This window comes from Echiichthys vipera (assembly GCF_963691815.1).
Source record: "Echiichthys vipera genome assembly, chromosome: 21".
NCBI classification, from domain to species: Eukaryota; Metazoa; Chordata; class Actinopteri; order Perciformes; family Trachinidae; genus Echiichthys; species Echiichthys vipera.
The window spans coordinates 15,912,085-15,933,095 of record NC_139846.1 but is presented as its reverse complement, the minus strand read 5'-3'; the positions used below and the strand labels follow the sequence as shown (position 1 = coordinate 15,933,095).

Below are 21,011 nucleotides of genomic sequence, written 5' to 3'. Positions count from 1 at the left end.
GCTATTACAAAGAGGACAATACTCGTGTATTTTTGTTTCATTCCATAGCTCAGTGTGTTCAGAGTGTGTTCAAGGTGTCAAATGGAGTCATGGTATCATCTGTTCTGCTCAAAAATACACGCTTACTAACCATCAGTTAAAGATTCTGACCATCAACCAGCCGAGGGATGCTACGGATGGGTCCAAGAGATGTCCATAGCATGCTTGTACAGAGACGTCTGTGAAGAACATCTACTCATGAAGTGCAAAAGAAATATGAATCATTTGAGTAGAGTTTGTGGTAGCTGCAGATGTGATTTGGTTTGATTTGGTCACAAACCTTCAACTGCTCTGAGGTCGAGGTAGAGATACATGACTTTTTTTACAGATCATCTGTCTCACCATGCTGTCAGCATATACTGTAGTGACAGTGACTGAGCAGTTACTGAGCTTTAATGTTCACTATGTCCACTCTTGCGTTTTAGCATGTAAACATTTGGTATTTAGCTTTAAACACAGTAAAGCACAGCTATGGATCATGGGGAGGTCATTAGTGTGAAGTCAGGGAATCACTAAAGTATTTGTAGGTAATCCTGAGGGGGACATGAATGTTTGTACCAAATCTCATTGCAGTCATGAGATATTTCCTTCCGGACCACACTGGTGAAACAACAGACCAACATTGCCATTTATAGAGCCACTAGTATGGCTAAGACATTTTAACAAATTAGATGTGACTCCAACTTTGGATTAATGTAAAACAGTAGCTTTACATCAAACACAGCCCATCCTTTCAGCAAACCAGAGCATAAGAGCTATAAAGCCTGATGTTAACAAAATGTGAATTGACCTGTCGGGTCATGGGCACTCATTGGATTTTGCGTTATTGAATGCTGCTAACTGATGGTCATCCTCTCATCCAGGCAGAAGTGATCTTTCCACACATGGCTGTTTTGCTGAGTTTTATTTTTTTTGTATGCTGGACTTCCTTTAATGCATTGTGAATTATTTCAAAAAGTGGTTTAATGCAACTCAGAGCAGCAGAGGCCATATGCATCCTGAAAGACAATTTGAGCTTGTGGCTCACGAGGTAGAGCGAGTTGTTCACGCCCCGGCTTCACCTGTCCGCGTGTTGAAGCGTCCTTGGGCAAGACACTGAACCCCAAATTGTTCCTGATGGCTGGATGCACCAGAAGCTTGCTGCCATGTGTGTGTGTTTATGTGTGTGTGTGTGTGTGTGTGTGTGTGTGTGTGTGTGTGTGTGTGTGTGTGTGTGTGTGTGTGTGTGTGTGTGTGTGTGTGTGTGTGTGTGAATAGGTGGCAAAAATTGTAAAAGTGCTCTGGATAAAAGTGCTTTATAAATGCAGTCCATTTACCATTTATCACACAATGATACCAAGGGCATCCAGGAGCAAAAGTGACAACAGGATAAGAATTTCTGCATTGCCGTCACCCTGAGAACCAATTAGACATAGAAAAATGGCATTTCAAGAAAACCACCAACACACCACCCACCTATGAAGTGCTGATCACTAACTATCGAGGCTTTCTAGTTTATTGTTCGTGTGTTTGTAAGCACTACATACATAAAGGAAAATGGCTTGATTGTGCACAGCAGGTTATAATAAGATACGAATCAACTGTCTGTTAAGTGTGGCAGACAGCAAATTCATTTTAGAGAACTTCAGTTGATACATTTTTGGCATAAACTTAATGAGTCTTGCCTTAAAGCACGTTAAAAGGCATTATGGCTACCACTTTATTATTTGCGGTGTCTCAGTCAGACATTTCTGTGCTGGAATCGTTTGTGCAACATTTGTTTGATAAACATTTCAATATGGGAGAGATGAATGTGCCACAGAGCCTAGCCAACCAGTTGCATCTGTGGATCTGGCACAAGGGCAATCAGAGGTTTATGATTTGGCTTCCATGTTTATTCCTCTAACACTGTTTTCTCTCCAAAGCACCCCCCTAATGTTTGTTCTCCTTTGCTTCTCACACCAAAGATCCCTTTTGAGCCCTTTGTCTCTAACCTCCTCCCACTTCCCTCTCTTCCTCTTGTTTTCTCTCCCTCCTTCTGAAGCATGACTCGCCTCCAGGCTGTATTTCTATATCCTTACATCTTTCTTGCCTCTATGTCTTTGTCAGCCTTCTTTTTCCTCTCTTGCTCAAAGCTCTTGAGGTCTTATTCAGTGCATACAAATAGATATCACACCACACGAGACGCTTTTATGTTGTGATGTCATATTTGCACTGAGGGCTGATTTTTGTTTATGCAGTTTACGCAAAAGAAAACAGCAGATTCTTTGTGCATCGGTATGATTTCAGCTCCGCTCCTGTAACTTTTGGGGTATTTCTTGTAAAATACCAACATAGTTGTACCTTTGATATGCTTCATACATCAAGACAATTTATGTGCAATCTGTTACAGTAATCAGTGATTGTACATCTAAGTTTAACCAGCTCTGTGGCCCTTCTTGCTATGATGTAACAACACAGGAAATATAATTGTTTGTTTCTGCAGCCCGTGCAGGCTTCCTCCTGTTTAGTCCTCAATTAACCCGGTTCAATAATAGGCTGTGCCTCCCGCAGAGAAATGAAGAGTATCCCAACTTCAAAACACTTATCACAAAGAAAGCATCAGTAGGTGGTCGCAAGCGTGTGGGTGTGGGTGTGTTTGTGTGCTTGGCCGCTATCTGCCCTTGCTCCTGGTGACAGGATGTGAGGAAAGAAGGAGAGGGGAGAAGCTCAGCCCTGTCATTGGGGAGCGCTTATCGCACTGAGCCAGGACACACACACACACAAACACAACCAGAGATGCATGGAATGCCGGTGGATACCTACACTTATAGGTATGGACCCACACAAACACATAACACACATGGGTGCTGAAATGATAAGACAATTAACTGATTAGTTGCTCAACAGAAAATGAATCAGTACCATGTTTCATAATGGATAAGCTTTTGTCATGTAGCTGGGGGTAAAAACAAACTTTCATTACAAATGGAATATCTTTGAGTTTTGGACTGTTGATCGAACAAAATATAACATGGGGAGCAATTTGGGGTTCAGTGTCTTGTCCAAGGACACTTCGACAAGTGGACCGGGGATGGTGGGGATCGAACCGCCAATCTCTCGAATGGAGGGCGACCCACTCTCCCTTAGGCACAGAGAAATGGCGATAACATCTTGTAGATGTCAGATGAGACTAATGATTTAAAGATTAATTGATATTCACATTAATCTTTAGTTCCAGTCCTAACACACCCTCCGTGTACTGTCCACAAACACACATATTTCTCCCCTCTGCTCCACTGTTCCTGTACACACATCCAGGGTTATGGTGGAGGGTCTGAGGCCAATCCTGAGGTATCAACAAGATCTCACACAGCTAATACCACATTAGGCTTCACTCTTCTCCTCTTCCTCCTGTCCTCCATATGCCCCCCCAGCTCCTCTTCTTCCTCTCCTGTCATCTGACCCCGGCATGACACTTCTCTCCTCCTTTCCATCGCTCCTTCAATATTCTATCCTCTCACCCATGCCTGGCCTCTTTCCTCTCCTTTTGTCTTCTCTCCATCTCCTCTTCCCCCATTTTCCTCCCTACCCTCCATCTTCCTTGAGTGATAGGGGCTCAACAGAGACATGGCAAGGGGAGAGAAAAGGGGACAGCAGAGGAGTCACTTCATCAACCACAGTCTGATAATTCATCAGCAGCTGTTTAGCATGCTTCTACTTTGTCTTCATTAGGAGTCGCTGGTTTCGCTTGATAAAAGTCATTAGAAAAGTTGTTATCAAAAAACCTGCAGCACTATACCCATGTAGCCTTGTCCCCCTTCGCAGGTCCTCATTTAGAAGAAAATAAATGTTCTCTCTCTGCTGTTATATGATCAACTTTCTATTGAGTATTATTAAAGTTTCAGGAAATTACAGGGCATGTTAAAACGTCTGCACAGAAATAGTTTTAGGTGATGAATCATTTTTCTGAGGTATTAAATCAGTCACATTTGACAATGGATAAAACATTGTTTTATCCAGAATAGATTGATAGCTTTTGGAATGAAATGAAAATGGATAACCATTTGAAATAAAAAAAAAAAAACACTTCTACAGTGAATTAATGCTGCAGCTTATCAGATGGGAATGTGTTTGCCACATGTACAGTAGGTGCATGGCAGTGCATGGGCTGGTTGAGAGTTGTGATTCTGTTTGTCTATTTTTCCACAGATACCTACTGGAACGCTGCATCTTTCACCACCCCGTCATCCTACCTGCACTTTGCCACCTTCCAGGGTGAGACCAGTGCTGACATCTCCTTCTATTTTAAGACCAGCGCACCCTACGGCGTCTTTCTGGAAAACCTGGGCAACACTGACTTCATTCGCTTGGAGCTCAAATGTAAGATGCATCTGAGTGATTCTGGTTTTGCATGGGAGTCATTAACAGTCTGTTTGTCGCTCTTATTTACTCTCTTACTCCGACTCTTTATTTAACCTATTGTGAGGTTAAATCCAACACTGGGTGCAGACTGTGCCCACACACGTTCAAAATCACATAGACACACCGAAGGAGATGCACACGGCAGAAACAGTCAATTGCCTTCCTGATTATGGCGCACCACCTTGTGTGATTGCAAGAGAGAGCAATCATTTATTTAAGGTAATTGGTGTGTGCAATGATTATGTCCATTATAAACCTCTGTTTAACCAAATCGGCCATTTTCAGGGTTGACAAAACGCCAGCCTGGTCAGTTGCGGACATGAACTGATGAAGCCTCTTGGATGAGAGGTGAAACGTCTTCCTAGACAAACAACCAAGTCCAGTTGTTGTTGACTGAAATTGCTTTGAGGATAACGATGACCTGGACAAATGAGAACATTCACAGGCGCAAGCTCTCTCTGTCTCACACACGCAGACATACTCTCTCTCTCTCTCTCTCTCTCTCTCTCTCTATATATATATATATATATATATATATATATATATATATATATCTCAGTCGATCTCTCTCTCTTTCTCTCTCTCGCTCTCTCTCTCTCTGTCTTTTTCTAAATAACATTCCAGCAAATATGTAACGTTTAATTCAAGCGGACACAGGGTAACCAAATGTGTCACTGAATTGAGTTAAAGTGAAATTCCGGTGTAAAATCATCCCACGGTCTATTAATGTAGATTTTCCGGAGAGGCGCTAACAGCCTGCCGCGGCTAACATGGATTAGCTTAGGGCGACAAGTTGAATGCATTAAAGCTCTTCTTTAACTACGTTGTTGGTGCTTCGGTTAATTGGTAGGGACTCTATCATGCTGCTGCAGAGGTTTGTTATTTGGAGCAGTATTAGTGGTTAAAGAAGAGCTTTAATGCATTCAACTCGCCGCCTCAAGCTTATCCGTGTTAGCCGCGGCAGGCTGTTAGCGACTCTCTGGAAAATCTGCGTTAACAGTTCTTACACGAAAAAAATTGTCTCGATGGCTAATTTGATGACCCAATTTGCCTAAAAAGACCCTGGGACGATTTTACAATGGAATTTCACTTTAATTGTATGTATTTCAGTGTTGGGTGTGTACCTGTACACATTCAAAAGATGGAAGTCTTCCCACCCAGAAAGCATCTGCAGATTCACTTCAACTCTTTCACAATCTTTAAAGAAACAATGTGTAGTTCTTGGCCACATTTAGGGAGCAGCGTATCACCTTGTGCAAGAACTGCATGATTTATGAGGATACTGTTCAAGATTGTGTACAGTTAGACGCCTAATAAACCTTGCAATGCCCTCAGAAATGTAATTGAGATTCTGCATTTAAGAGACTGTTGAAATAGACAGGTCCCCAGAGAGTCTAGCTCCATCCAGCAGACCACCAGCTGGTAGACAGTAGGCACAAGCGGTGATGTGAGAGGAAGAGGAAACGAGGGAACTGACACTGGGACCCAGGCTCGCCCCACATAAATCTGCTTTATCCAGCGTTTTTCTTACCATCAGCCACTCTCTCATCAGCAAGGTGAACATCATGAAACTGTGGATTACCAACCATCGCACACAGAGCTGTGCTATGGTAGTAGCAGAGTGTGGCTGTATGAAAACATCTACATCTTAGCCGCGGAGCAAGCATCCTGCATTGTCACGCCTGTGCTTCCTCTCTACCGGGCTGTTGGTCTCAGTGCGCTCCGCTGAGCAAGTTATCTCCGCATTTCCCCAGTTTCCGTCCTGCAGTGCATCTGTTGATGGCAGTTCTACTTCTTCCTGCTCTCACTTTGGAGTGAAGGCAGACTGGATGTTACAGTGACTCACTACCACTAATGTACAAGTGGTATTACAACATATAGCACAGTCTTTGAAATAATGATACAAGTTTTAATTCTCAATTCACATTGCAACTTTAACTCACACACACACAAATGCATATGCGGTGCATTTAAAAAGTCACACGGGTACATTTTCAACGTTATTAAAAAAAAGCTAATTAAAAATAAGTGAAATATTTAATTGAAAAGTACTCAGAGGACAGAAACACTACAATTAAATGCTAAAGTTTGTTTATGTAACTTGCATGTAACTGCAGCTAAAATCTAAAAATGGCATGAGTAGCATAGGATGCATTTATTTGACACATTATAAGATGTGAATGTGGCCTGCACACCTTATCTTTCATAAACTAGCTGTTCCAAAAAAGCAGAGGTAAAAATCTACTTGTTCAATAAAGCTGTACAGAATTACAGGATCGGACAGCAGGGAGAAAAAAAATGGCGCATTAGAACACTCCGTGATATATATGAAATAAGGCATACACTACCATCATCTGTGATAATGCTTTAAATATGAAGACGGCCTCCACGGTCTGGTTTCCCTCCATGGGCTCATCTGAAAGTGAGGAAGAAGATCTGGAAGACCCCAGCCTAGGAGAAGAGGAGATAATTACCAAGCTCACGTGAACTCCATTGAGAGAAGCTGCGAAAAAGAAGCGCCTGCAGTGTTTTGAACATACATTACAGCTAACTGTGCAAGGCTGAAAGAGATAAACATAATGAAACAGCCCAATGGGTAAGGTGAATATATTTTTCTGTCTGCCTCACTCCACCTGAGGGTTGAAAGAAGCCTGAATATGGTGCCAAACAAATACCCCCAGCAACATCAGATGAAGTCCAACTTTAAGGCTTGTGGATGCCATCAGTCATTTGGAAAATCACAGACTCAGCAGTCTTCAGAAGACCAGAGGGCATGAAGAGCTGTGTCTATCACTTAGATCCTTTGGCCAGCTGAAAAGAAGCTGAAAGAGCTTGTAGATGTTCTGGAGCCAGATGCTGGAGACACAATCTATATGCTGTCTTTTCTGCTGGACCAATATTTTGCCCATGATGTTGTTAAACCGGATGACGTCAAGCAGAGGATTTAAGAGGCCCTACTGGGTGAGTGTAATATTTGTATTATATTCTATGATAAAGATAGTGATATCTATATATAATCTATAATATAATCTGCTGTGTATCTATTAATATAATATAATCTGCTTTCAGATCTTCCAGCAGCAGAGATGTCCTGAGAGCAGCAGTGGGGAAGATAAGCAAGAGCCCAGCCATCAGACATTGCCGTTTTTCTTAGGCTATAGACACAAACGCAACCGCTTTGCACCAGGGTGTTCAGTCATGGGGGCATCTTATCTTGCAAATTCATCATGCAAGACTGAGTGTAAAGACACTTTCCGATTATATATTCTTGAGATTGAAGTAAGCATTAGACACATACCAAAAGATCTCTTAATGTGACATTTTTTTAATTTTTAAATGAAAAAAGAAGAGAGTCTGTGTTTGATTCCACCTTATTGGCTACACTAAAACCACTTGTAATGGTGGACTTGTTTATGCAGTATTTTTTTTTGTTTTTGTATTTAATTTTCAGAATACAATTCATTTTTTAATGAAGTAAAGTTTGATTTCACTGAAAAGTCACTGAGAGTTTTTCTTTCAACATATATCTTAACTGCTGGATCCTATGCTATAAACTCGTATTAGTTATTATTACAATGGATGAAATGAGAAAATGCTCTTGGTATAGCAATATTAAGTTGGAAGCATTAGAGACATGAAACGTGACTTGAACTTACTTACTCCATAAAATGTCATACATAGAGGATCTTATTGAACAAAAATGGAAAAGATGGCAACAGAGGAGAAGCATTTTAAATACGAAAAACTGGGACAGCTTTGCACCACCACATTTCACATTCTCTAAGTCCTTTCTGAGATGATTGACATGTCATGGAGTAGGTTTCTGTGATCTTGCTCCAGCGGCTCAAATTAACATCCCAGTGGCCTCGCAGAGCTCCATTATGAAGGGGGTTCCTGGCACAGCATGGTTGTCGATAGATGACTAATTGCATTTCATTGGCATTCAAAAGGGATTTGAACATTTGGTGTCAAAGGCATTCACTTACAATTTCCTGCTGGTGTTGCCCGCCATTTTGTGTCAAAATGGCAACCAGTGAATAGACACATTGCATCAGCTTGTTTTTGGCCAAAATTCTCAATTTCTTGCAGTTAAACTTGGTTTTGCACAATGTCAAAGTCACACCTATACATGCACACACTTATTCTTGCAGACAACAATGTGCTGACACCAAACCACACATGCAAGTACAGGGAGAAGTTTGCCAAAGGGGTATTTGTCTTCCAAACGTGCACACGAAGATACACACGAAGATACACACGAAGATACGTGTGTGTGTGCGTGTGTGTGTGTGTGTGTGTGTGTGTGTGTGTGTGTGTGTGTGTGTGTGTGTGTGTGTGTGTGTGTGTGTGTGTGTGTGTGTGTGTGTGTGTGTGTGTGTGTGTGTGTGTGTGTGTGTGTGTGTGTGTGTGTGTGTGTGTGTGTGTGTGTGTGTGTGTCCCGAGGCTTTCGAAATGCCCCCACATCGATTTCCTCTCCCTTATTTATGTTGCATTTTGCCCCACAGCACACACAACAAGCGCATGCTCACACACACAAACACACACATAGTCTCTGTCCCTCACACTGGTGCAAAAAAAACTGTATCTGCTACAATCCAGTCATGGCATGAAATGAGTAGCATTAGGCCAGAATAGCATAGCTGTGCCGTTGCAGGGGCTCAAAGCACATACACACACAGATGCACACACACTCATAACCTTGTACCAAACATGCATTACTGTGACCTCAGTAGACTCAAAGCCAGCAGGTGGACACTATTCCTCTTTGAATGTTAAGAAGCAACGCAGACACATTTGAGCGGCAGCATTGAAGGCATATTGAGAACCATGAGAAGTGGAGTGGTAACAGGATTGAGGACAGATAGAAAGGTCCCCAAATACAGAGATACTTGACTTCTGGTGTGTTCAGTGGAAAGTATTTTTGTGCCATGTTTTGAGTCTTAAAGAGGCTGGAATATCAGTTTTGGTCTCACCCAAGGGTTATAAACACTTTCAGTCTGGGATTCAGCTGAGAAAGGCTTTTTTACGGCTTGAGACCTCGGTTTATAAAATCGGATTATTACCTTTTTTTAATGTGAAATTCCGACAGACACAAAGTTTACATCTGAGCTTCTCTAGCTTTCCAAAGTTGCCGGATGTCCCCCTGACTTGTAAAGCAATAATATCTACTGCTGTAAATAGAAAAGCAACCAGCCACCTAAGAACATATTTTTTCAAACTTTTTAAAAACGGTCAGAAGTTAATCTTTATCTCACTATACCTATTCATACTCAGGATTCTTTGTATTGTGAGCATGCAAGTTTTTGGCAGATAAGCATGAAAAAGTGTGATTTGAAGAGCCTTTTTGTCACAAAGAGATGCTTAGCTTTTGAAAAGTTGCTTTAAATCTTGTTTCAGCAAGCAGGTTTGCTGTGGAGCTCTGAGTTTGGCACGCACTTAAATAGAGTTTTCCTTTTTAAAATGGCAGGACTGTTCCGACCATCCCAGGGGTGGAAAACACTGAGCAAAATGCGAACGGAGCAAATGAGACAAGCAACGAAGAATTAGCAACAGAAAAGATTTGATTGAAGACACACTGCACTGCCAGAAGAACAGCAAAATGAAACTTCACATTAGACAAACATGGCAACACAAACAGTGATCTGTCACATAAAGACATGCACAGTCTTTTTCACTATTTATCATTGTTTGGTTGTGCTGTGTTGACGCATCATTTAGAACTTGGCTCTTTCACACGTCCATATTAAAAGATTAAAAGAGAAACAAATAGTGAAAATAAAAAACTCTATGGAGCTCATGGAAGTGTACACACAAAATTACATTCACGCACAAATTAAGACTCATAACATCCATCACAGCTATGCAGATAGACTAGGAAAGCTCTTTGCTCTGAGGGCACTTTAGTTTTCATTCCTGCCTGTGGACTGACTATGAAAAAAGAAAGTTGTAGGACATCCATCTTGCTTTGCTGCTAAAACAACAATCAAACATATGGACTGGCACGCTGTTCAGCATTGCTATAGCATTGCTTCTATTGGGATATTCTGATATATGTTTGGCTTTCTTTCAGCATTTAAAATAACTGATGCCACTACTCTGTGCCCCGCAGACCTGCTCTGTGCATACAGACATCATTAATTCAGTGTACTAAAGCCTGTCAGAAGGCTTATACTCTGTGTCGCACTGTGTGTGCATGCATCTATTTGTCTGTATGCTGTGTGTTGTGTATGGTGGGTAGTTGAATGTTTTTCAGGATCATCTTATAGGTTTACTTACTCAGCAAATCCAGCAAGGCTTTTGCTGAGATGATTTCTGATGTCTTTGCATCTCATCTCAAGAGGAAATGATAATGTCTGCAAGAATGGGATCAAGGAAGGAAGGAATGGAAGGGAGCATGGGAGGGAGGGCAAGGTGACTTATTCATAAGGGATTGGTAAGTGAATGCAAGAAAGCAAGCTTTAAATGCAGAAATAAAAGAAGAAATGAAGGAAAAAGAATGAAGGAATTAATACACAGCGAAGGGAGGATAGACTCAGGAGACTAAAGGGATGGATAACGAGGGGAGGGTTAAAGGACAAAAAAAGAAGAAAGAAAATAAAGGAACTATATATGTACTGTAGAAGGGATGTGAGAGGGAGAAGAATGGAAGAATAAGTGGAACAGATAATGAGATGAAAGGGAGAAAAGGGCCAGCTACTATATTGATTGTGCAAAGGGAAAAAGCAGAGATCATTTCCCCATTGACCACTCTATAATATCGGAGCCTAATGAAGCCATAATGGATCACTAACATATAGAGCTATGAAGTGGTTTTTCATCATCTCTATGTCTGCAGCACACTGGTGCCAATAACCACCATATGGCACCAGCCAGAATATATAGCGTTTATACAGCGGTCTCACAGTAGTACCAAACATTAAGGAGAATGAAATTGGGTTTTAATTTGACAATTGCAAATCGTCTTTCCAGCAGCAAAAATATTTCCCTCATTGTTTTCTCATTGTTGCCTCATTCCCTTCAAGGCAAAAAAAGATTCCTTTGATATTTTGCAACATCTCTCGTCCACACATGATGCATGTGTTGTCAAAAAACAACGATGTATAAGTAATAATGAAATTGTGAATCCAAACCAACAATGTCTCACAGTTAGAAAAGATGAGAGAAATGCCACTCAGCTTTAAAATGTATTCATACAAAGCTCTATATCATCTGTCTGTCTGGTTAGTAGTGTCTCATAAATTAGATTTAGACTTAGACCATGTCTAATTTATAACTTTTCAAATGTCTGGTCTTATTGAGATTATTTACCTGACTGCTTCAAGAGATAGAAGTTGAAAAAGGAACACAAACACACACACACACACACACACACACACATACAATGTACAGATTGATCCCTGTTCCCCAAAGATAAGTTAAAAACCATCAGACAGTGACCCACCAATGCAATAGCAAAAACATCTGGAATGGGCAGGTGGTAGGTTTAGAAAGACACACACACACATACACATTGTAATTATAAACATCGAACATCTCACTTGTTATGGTTATAGATAGGTATACCAGTGCCCCCTGTTGGTCTCTTAAAACATTTGGCTGTTGTACTGCGGAAAAGCAATACACTTTATGGAATTTTTACTCCCTTAATTCCCCATAGCACATCCTAAACACACCCACACACACCCACACACACACACACACACACACACACTCACAAATCCACTCACTTTAAGATGATGGAAATTAATCATGCAGAAAAACAAGGCCATCTTGCCCTCATTTTTCATTCATTTCCCTTCTCTTTCCTTCTCTTTGATCATTTATACACATTCTTTCTCTGTCATTTATCTTCAACTCTTTCTTCTCTCACTCTTTGGCTTTCATCTCTCCAATAAAACTGGGGAAACCTCTCAAAGTTCGAGAACAGCGAAAACACCACATGGACACTGTTGTGATACAACTTTATGTCGTGCAAAAAAAACCACATCAGTTACTGCCGTCTATCGACTGTCTGTGAGATTAGTCCTGTCCACAGCTGTGAGTGGTCGTGTATCACAAAGCTGAAATCTATAAAAGCCAAATTAATGGCCCGGAAACAAATGAGCCATTAGATTAGTAATTGAACGCACATTTACCTGCGGAGTGGGCTATGACAGAACAGGGAATTATGAGTTTAAGAGCGATGTGATTTTTTCCTCATGTGGTTTAATAAATTAGTTCTGTAACTAAGATTCCAGGTGAATTGATTCTTTCTCTTTCTCACACTCTGTGCAGCTCCTAAAGTCATCTCCTTCTCCTTTGACGTTGGAAACGGACCTGTGGAGTTGACGGTGCATTCAGACATGCCCCTCAATGACGACCAATGGCATCGAGTAATGGCTGAGCGTAACGTCAAGGAATCGGTCCTTCAGTTGGATCAGACATATCGGGCATCACAGCTTGCACCTACTCAGGGGCACACACGGCTAGAGCTGTTCAGCCAGCTCTACGTGGGTAAGACAGACACACATTCCCACGCAATCCAAACAACTTACAAGTAAGAAAGACATGAACATTTAATATTCGCCTTGAGTAGGAGGTACACTCACAGAGACAAACACACCATAATTACGAGCTCTAATGTGTGGAAAGCAAATGCTTAAATAAGTACACATAATCCATGTTATCGTAATTGGATTGAATTAAAAAACATCCTTTGCCGTCTTTATTCCCAGTAAAGTTGCCCTCAGATGCAGACGTCCATTGTGAGGATGTCTGATGGTTTCAGAAGTTAAAGACGTAGCAGCCTTTACTGGAAATCACTGGGTTGTCTCTAAAGAGGCTTCTGTCCATCTTTTCCACAGCCACTGCTAATTAAACTCATGTTAATCCAGCACACACACAGCCATTTCTCGTTTTATAATATGCACAGACACACGCACACCCATGTGAGCTAATCCGTATAAGTGATCAGAGTTTTTATAAAGTTAAATCTGAGCCTCAGTGCTGGTTTAATTCACTCATAGATGTCATATATTTCATACTTTAATACTCTGACTGCATTTATATTCTTTTGGATTAAGAATCTATTATTGCACAAAGATGATATTAAACCTCTGACTTTCCATACCCCACACACACATTCTGTATCATCAAGCCTTTATTGTCACACCAATTATCCCTACATTTTCTTAAAGATGTCCTGATGTCCTTATGTCCTCATATCTTCATCCTCTCCACACAATGCCTCTCAAGCTCATCAGCAGTTCAAATGGCAGAGGATCTGTCCAATTTTCTCCCTATGCTTCCACTTAACAGTCTCATTCTACCTTTTGTGCTGAGCTGTCAATACGCTATAAACCAAACTCTGGGGCTAAAATAGTTTCAGGGATTTGCGGAAAGAAGGAAAAGTGCTGAGGCGGATCACAGAGTTCCTACTATGTCATGGAAAAAGTTCTGCCCAGAGGAGATTGTTCCAAATTCCAATCAGGCATCCCGATGTGATAGCCTTCAACCCCCCCGATCCCCGTTTATTATATCATTTCACTGGCTCATCACTTTTGCAGATTCAAATGCTGCTGGAGCATCCTCACCTTATCATGTCCCAATTTACCTCCCAGTGTATTTGTGCCTTTCATTTAGCGAAATGGAAAGGTGCCAGAAAGGTTTCGTCACTGTGCAATTCGCGGCAATGAAACCAGGAACGTAATAGCTTGCATGGGTGTATTCTGGCTTTTCTGTCGAAGGAAAACAGGAGGAGGATCGGGCCTGCCATGTGAGGTGCACATCTGAAAAAGAAAAAAATAAGTGATGGTAGCGAAATATAGAGAAAATGCTGGGAAAGACTTGTACTGTATGTGACAACAGCCACAGAGGTGTCAGCGCCTTCTCATATCTGATCTCTAATCCTGGCTTAAACCTCATTTGAGGATTGCTTTAAGATGTCACAGTGTGACACACAGGAAGGAACCCAGCCACTAAAAGGAAGTTGTTTATATTTGGCCTCTGACATCAAGAAAAAGATAGAGATCGTTTTGTGTTTGATGGAGAGATCTGAAAAGAGTGGGGAGAGCTTTGCAGGCATCAAGATTGTGTCTGAACTCGCCTGATTGTACTTTGTAACGTCCCCTGCCACTTGGTGGTAGACAAATAACGTGCAATCCAGAAAGCAAAAAGACTTTTTAAAAAAAGGATCTGTGTGATTTCACATAATCACACAGTAAAGAAGTAGAGAGCTTTTTTTTCACTCGTCTCATATCTGTCGCTGTATCATCTCCTTCTCCTGTTCTCAATCAATATGCTCCTCATCAAGCATTTGATTGCTTAAGTGTTTACTGCACAGTGGCTCATTTGCTCTAATGGCCCTGAGAGTAAATGTTATATCATCAGCCTGCTGTCACTTACTTCACACCGTTAACTTTTAGCTCTCCAATTCACTTCATACATGCATATAACTATCAATCTTGCCACATATTATTCATTTAGTGCTTCCATCTGTTCTTTTGATTCTCCTCTCGATTAACGCGGCTCACTATCGCACTTTTTTGTTTTGGTTTTGCATGTTTTTGCTCAATTCTCTCATGGTTGGATTGTTTTGTCTTTCTTTTCTACTTTGGTTTTTCATGGATCGACATCTTGCTTGTTTCTACTCACTGCATGTGTACGACAACCCGTCACAGGGAAACCAGCCTCGCTCACCTGCCAATACAGTAGGTAACATTTAATGAGTGTATTGAAATGTCTCTGTGACGCTGATACAGACATAACAACTTTGTCCAGTTTCCACAGTACACACAAGCACGCGTGTATACGGACCTCAACCACAGTTCAAACAGTGTGTTTTAGTTGCAGCTCCATACTAGCAGTGATTAAAGTTTAGCCTGGATTAATCTTCTGAAATGGACCTGCTCATGTCCTTGTGCTGCTACTTTTTTAATCCGTGCCATACATTAACCCACAGGTGTGAGGAATGCCTGCAGTTTCAGGCTTATTGTAATACACAAGAACATTTTCTGTGCAGTGATCCATCAGAAGCAAGCCCATTATGGACCTTTAAGAGAGATAGTGGGGGGGGAAACATTGCTGTAAACTAGCAGATGCAAAGCTTCTGTTATAATATCTTCCCTCTGGATATGTGGTTGGGTAAGGTAGGCTTTTGAAATGGCATCTAGACCATGTAAATCAAAAATACTCGTCTTAATCCAATGCAAATCATCCTTCCTAAGTGCATTCCCAATACACTTTTTTGGGATCTCTAAAAACAGACTAACAGAAATAAAATCGATACCAGCATTCTATTAAACCACTTAGACACCGATAATGGGAGAACTGAAGTGTAGCAGATGTGCAGCCGATTGGTGCAAATAGGGAATTTATCTGCTTGGTTGGATCTGCTTAAAATAAGCGTACATACTGTCCATTCCCTTGGCTTTACACAGTATTTAAGTGAATACTGCATTCATTAGTTCAACATTACTTTGTAATGTAGAATCCACACCAACATAAACACACACACATTAGCACATCATTACAGGATACAACATCACCAATAAATAAATTAGTGAAAAACATGCTGTTTCACTTTAATTAGTGCTCATGTGTATGTGTGTGTATATAGATATTTAAAGGTCCCATATTATGCTAATTTTCAGGTTAATTAATGTTCAAAAAACACATTATTTGTCTTATACTGTCTGTCTGAATATACCTGTATTCACCCTCTGTCTGAATCGCTCAGTTTTAGCACCTGTCTCTTTAAGACCCCCTCCTGAAAAAAACCCAGTCTGCTGTGATTGGTTAGGGTTTTGAGTTCTTCCACATGTGCGCTCTCAGCCTCTCTGCGCTGTCCTTGCAGCTGGGGAATAACTGTAATTCCACTGCAGCTGCACATTCTACTACTAAAAAGACATGGAAATGTACACCTGTGATGAGCTAACGTATACTTCAGTCACTATCAGTCAGGATCTATTACACGCCATTTGTGGGTTGTACTAAAACTGTATGCACCTGTGTGTGAGTGCTGTATGTGTGTGTGCGTACCTGTGTACGTGTCTGCCATGGTCTCCGCAGGCCTCAGAGCCTGCTGTCCATTTAATCAGAGACTGATTTAGACCTGGGTAAACAGGTGGCAAGAAACCTCCAGCCAATCAGCTGTACAAAATGGATTAATTAGCAGGTATACCAAGAGTCAAACCCTTTGTGTGAGTGGAAAGTGGAGAAAACACGTGAAACCCCACCCGCATCCTGATATGTGAATAATGTATTGGCTGAAGAAAAATGAAAGTACATGTATTAGTAATCTTATTGTGTTGTTCTTGTTTGTTTAAGCTAGCAGATGTGTGTGTGAGATTGCTGCTGGTTTTGGGAGGAAACTGTGTGCGTTCATGTCTCCTTAACATATCCTCTTGAATGGACACTTCTCTGTAATCCAAAGGATGCAATTGAGAGGTTTTAATAACTAAAATGCCCCCCGGCTCTTGTTAATGATAGTGTGTGCCCAATACTTGTGTGTTTATGTAATCGTCCTCTGTGGGTGTGCTTGTGTGCTCAAATCTATACCTGTGGGTGCATGTTTATGAGAGTGTTTATTACTATAGTCATTTAGGTGCACATTAATCTGTTTAACACCCCTACTCTGTCCAAGTTAATGGGTAGTTAGACTGTAATGGTGCAAGGCCAGAATGACGATGGAGGCACTTTAGAGGAATGGCTATTGACACCCCAAGGCTGAGCTTTAATGCTTATATTGACTTGTTCAAATCAGGTGCGCTGTGTGTGGTGTGTTTTAAATGCGTGTTTGTCTGTAGTATGTCATTTACGCGCGTCCATTTCCGTGCGTGCATGCTTGTGAGATGTTCATTACGACACAGTGTTCATTAGGCAGTTTTAATTAGTGAAGAAATCAAACGAGTTGAAGGTCGTTTCAAGAACGGTGTCACAGTCGAAACAATTAACGTGACATCAGTGGCTTCCTCCAGGCGATAGGTTATTAACATTTCCAGAAGAGATTAAAACAGCCTCTTACATTGAAAATGACTTCTGTGACCCTGTCCTTCCGTGTTCTTCTTTTTTTTATTTGTTTTTCTTTCCTTTCTGCCAATGCTTCATATTCCTGCTACACTGATACCTCCCTCCCCTCCCTTGCTTCTTCAGGTGCTGCAGGGGGGCAGAGGGGGTTTCTGGGCTGCATCCGAGCCCTACGGATGAACGGCATCACCCTCGATCTGGAAGAGAGGGCAAAGGTTACGCCCGGGGTCAAGCCCGGCTGCCAAGGCCACTGTACCAGTTTTGGGATGTATTGCAGGAACGGAGGGAAGTGTGTGGAGAGGTACAACGGCTACCTGTGTGACTGCACGGCCACCGCATATGGCGGGCCGTTCTGCACCGGAGGTGAGAGACGTTTTCAGGAAAGACAATTTCAGTCTCTAATGGAAGGTAGATCATGGGACTATAAATGTCACGCTGCTCTTCATCTTCAAAACTTCAATTGCAAGACAAATCAATCTCTCTTTGTGTGGGCTTTAAGGTATCATTTTATATCCAATTTTATTTCCCTTTTGCCAGCACTGCAGGGTGTTTTTGGGTTTTTTAGCAATTTCCTAAGCTATCCAGCAGTAGCAGGTGAATACTTTTTTTTTAACCTAACAAACCACCTTTCTGCTCAGAATTTTAGGATGACACACTGAGTCATAATCTCTCAGCTAACCCTTTTTTTCAACAAGTTTTACAGTCTTCTTTGTGAAGCAACCTTATCATTGGCATGGTCCCTCTTCAGTTCACAAAGCCAGAGGCAAATAGCGCCGTGATTACTGATGGGGTAGTTGTGTTTCAATGAGCTTCATTACCCTGACAACCAGCTGTGATTTTTGCTACATGCGCTCTGTGATTGTCCTCACTTCTTATTCGGTTTGGAGCTGTAGGTGTTTGGGCTTATGATAAAAGGCATCGATTGAGATATTGTGCTTACCCGCCAATTCTCCCTGACTTGAGAGTGCACTTGCTGAATGCTAAAACTGTGCAAAAGCAGAGCCGAGAGATCAAACTAAAAAAAAAAAAAATGCAAGTCACTATAAGCAGCAGGTAGCTTTCACACTCTTACGTTTGCTCCTGCTCTGCTGCATATTGCTACAAAATCATGTTTGTATCATAGGGATTCATTAGATACAGTATTAAAGTTCTACTTCCCAAAACAAGTTTTCATAAAATGCTCTGGGGAGAAGAGCAGCAGTGCTGTCAGAGGCTTTCTGCTAGCTCCCAGTCAGAGTTGATCCCCGACACGTGAATTAATTTGTTTCCTAAAGCCTAATAGTGTTTTTCCCCTGTGCTCTTGGCAGGGGGGGTGACAAGATGACAGAAAAGCAAAGTGTGTGTGCATGTTTCTGTGTGTGTGTATGTGTGCCAGCGAAGTGGGTGACATTGTGTGGTGAGATGCTAGTGCAAGACATGAGAAGACCTCCTCTGAATCCTGTCATAACCAATCAGGCATTTGGGGATTTAGAGAATAGAGATTACTGTCTGCGCGAGAGGGTGTGTGTGTGTGTGTGTGTGTGTGTGTGTGTGTGTGTGTGTGTGTGTGTGTGTGTGTGTGTGTGTGTGTGTGTGTGTGTGTGTGTGTGTGTGTGTGTGTGTGTGTGTGTGTGTGTGTGTGTGTGTGTGTGTGTGTGTGTGTGTGTGTGTGTGTGTATAAGTGCATGTGTCAGAAAAAGAGAGAGGCAAAGAAAGGGAGAGAGCACACCCTTGTGTCTGTTTGTTCCTGTACATGACATGTGATTCTCTCCCTTCCTCTTCTCTCTCCTCTTCACTTTACATTTCACTCATCTCTGATTCCAGTCTTCTCCTTTTTTTCCTTTTTTCTCCTCCTTGTTTTCCCTTTTTTTCCACTCACACTTTACACATGTTACCTCTGTTCAACTCATTTCTATCTCCTGTCCCTTTAACTATGATTCACTGCTTCGCTTTGAGCCACTATCCTCCCAATCTAAAAAACATTTTCTTCCTGTCTTCTCCATTTCTGCTTTTTTTCCCCCTCCTCCATCTTTGAATCTATCCTCACTCCTCGATGTTTTTAAGTCTCATGTCCTCTCCTTCTCTTTTATTATGTCTATACAGCCGCAAAAAACCCACTAAGATCTGGCTCTTGTCTTTAGCGGTTAAGGATAGAATCAGAATTCATTCCTAGGACAAATAACTGACTGCAGTATATAACAGTTATTTATGGGCTCCCGCCCAGATTGGCAGTAATGGAAACATGACACCTGGGTGGACACAGTAATTTTCGCCCATTTTCCGACGCGATGCTATGGCGCTTGTCACCTCCTTCTCTAACTTCTGCGAGTCTTTGTCAGCTCAGCCACAAATTCGGTCCGTCTCCATCCAAGCAATGCTCGAACATCATTCCAAATAAGTCGAGTTTGAATAAGAGACGGGATATGGAACAGATTTCTTAATTAAGTAACCACCGTAACATCATTTCCAGTATTTACTTACCCTGTTACTCATCTACTGGCAATGCAAAAGGAGTTAATCGCCAATTTTTGGCATTAAACCTGCATATGCACGCTAATTTAGTGGAAAAATGGCCTATTTTTGATTTCTCCTCTTCCTCTCCCTACTCTCTTTGCTACTTTTTTCCTCACATATACCCCCTGCTCTACCTCCCTCCCTTCCTTCCTTTTTTTTTGACTGTTTTCCCCTGTAAATTTTCCTCCTTCTTGTTTCTGCTCTGGCGCTCTCCTTTTTTGTACTCACCCAGTTGCCCCTCCCCTGTTTTCTCTTTCCTTTTCCAAATTTTCCCCCCTCTCCTCCAAACGAGTGAAAAATGCATGAAGCCAGCCATAATTGCATAGTGCATTTCCATTGTATCCATATTTACACACTGCTCAGGGGACCCCACAGTATTATTATTATACACTCTCATTCTTCTGCTTTTCTGCCCTTGAGGGTCACATAGAGCCAATGTGCACATGTATATACATATACATGGACACACGCACTCACACATTTGCACATACCTGTAGAGGTTTGCATGCTTGCACAAATTCCCTTTCAAAAATGTCTTCATGCACTGACAGAGAACACACACACACACACACACACACACACACACACACACAGACACACACACACACACAGTTCATGCCCTGGAGCTGGAGTTTTCTCATTCCCTCTTATGCTTCCAGACTCGTGTGTGTGTGTGTGTGTGTGTGTGTGTGTGTGTGTGTGTGTGTGTGTGTGTGTGTGTGTGTGTGTGTGTGTGTGTGTGTGTGTGTGTGTGTGTGTGTGTGTGTGTGTGTGTGTGTGTGTGTGTGTGTGTGTGTGTGTGTGTGTGTGTGTGTGTGTGTGTGTGTGTGTGTGTGTGTGTGTGTTGCTGCTGAGGCTGCGGGCTGCACTGTAAGTCGAAGTCTCCCCTCTCCTTCTCTCAGCAGTCCAGAGAAGGCGGAGAGTGGTTACACACAGGCCCCACGTAATATACAGTTTGTATGAATAAAGATTAAATGTATGAATAGTTATTAAAGTTAAGAGGATGGCAAGATTGGGGCCGGGTACACTAGCTCTCTGTAGAATTCAATCGAAGTTAAAATGAAAACAGGCTGCAGCAACAAACTAGTAAT

General features: G+C 41.7%; 1 protein-coding gene across 1 annotated transcript in view; it reads left to right on the top strand.

Moving 5' to 3' along the window:
• cntnap2a (contactin associated protein 2a) overlaps positions 1–21,011 on the top strand; it is a gene marked incomplete at its 5' end in the record, with an annotated part of 317,844 nt that overhangs the window by 270,261 nt on the left and 26,572 nt on the right. Inside the window, 4 exons of the mRNA XM_083936142.1 lie at positions 4,210–4,380; positions 12,697–12,915; positions 15,081–15,110; positions 17,554–17,790. Coding sequence (XP_083792268.1) covers positions 4,210–4,380; positions 12,697–12,915; positions 15,081–15,110; positions 17,554–17,790 — 657 coding nt within the window. The remainder of the gene's footprint in view (positions 1–4,209; positions 4,381–12,696; positions 12,916–15,080; positions 15,111–17,553; positions 17,791–21,011) is intronic.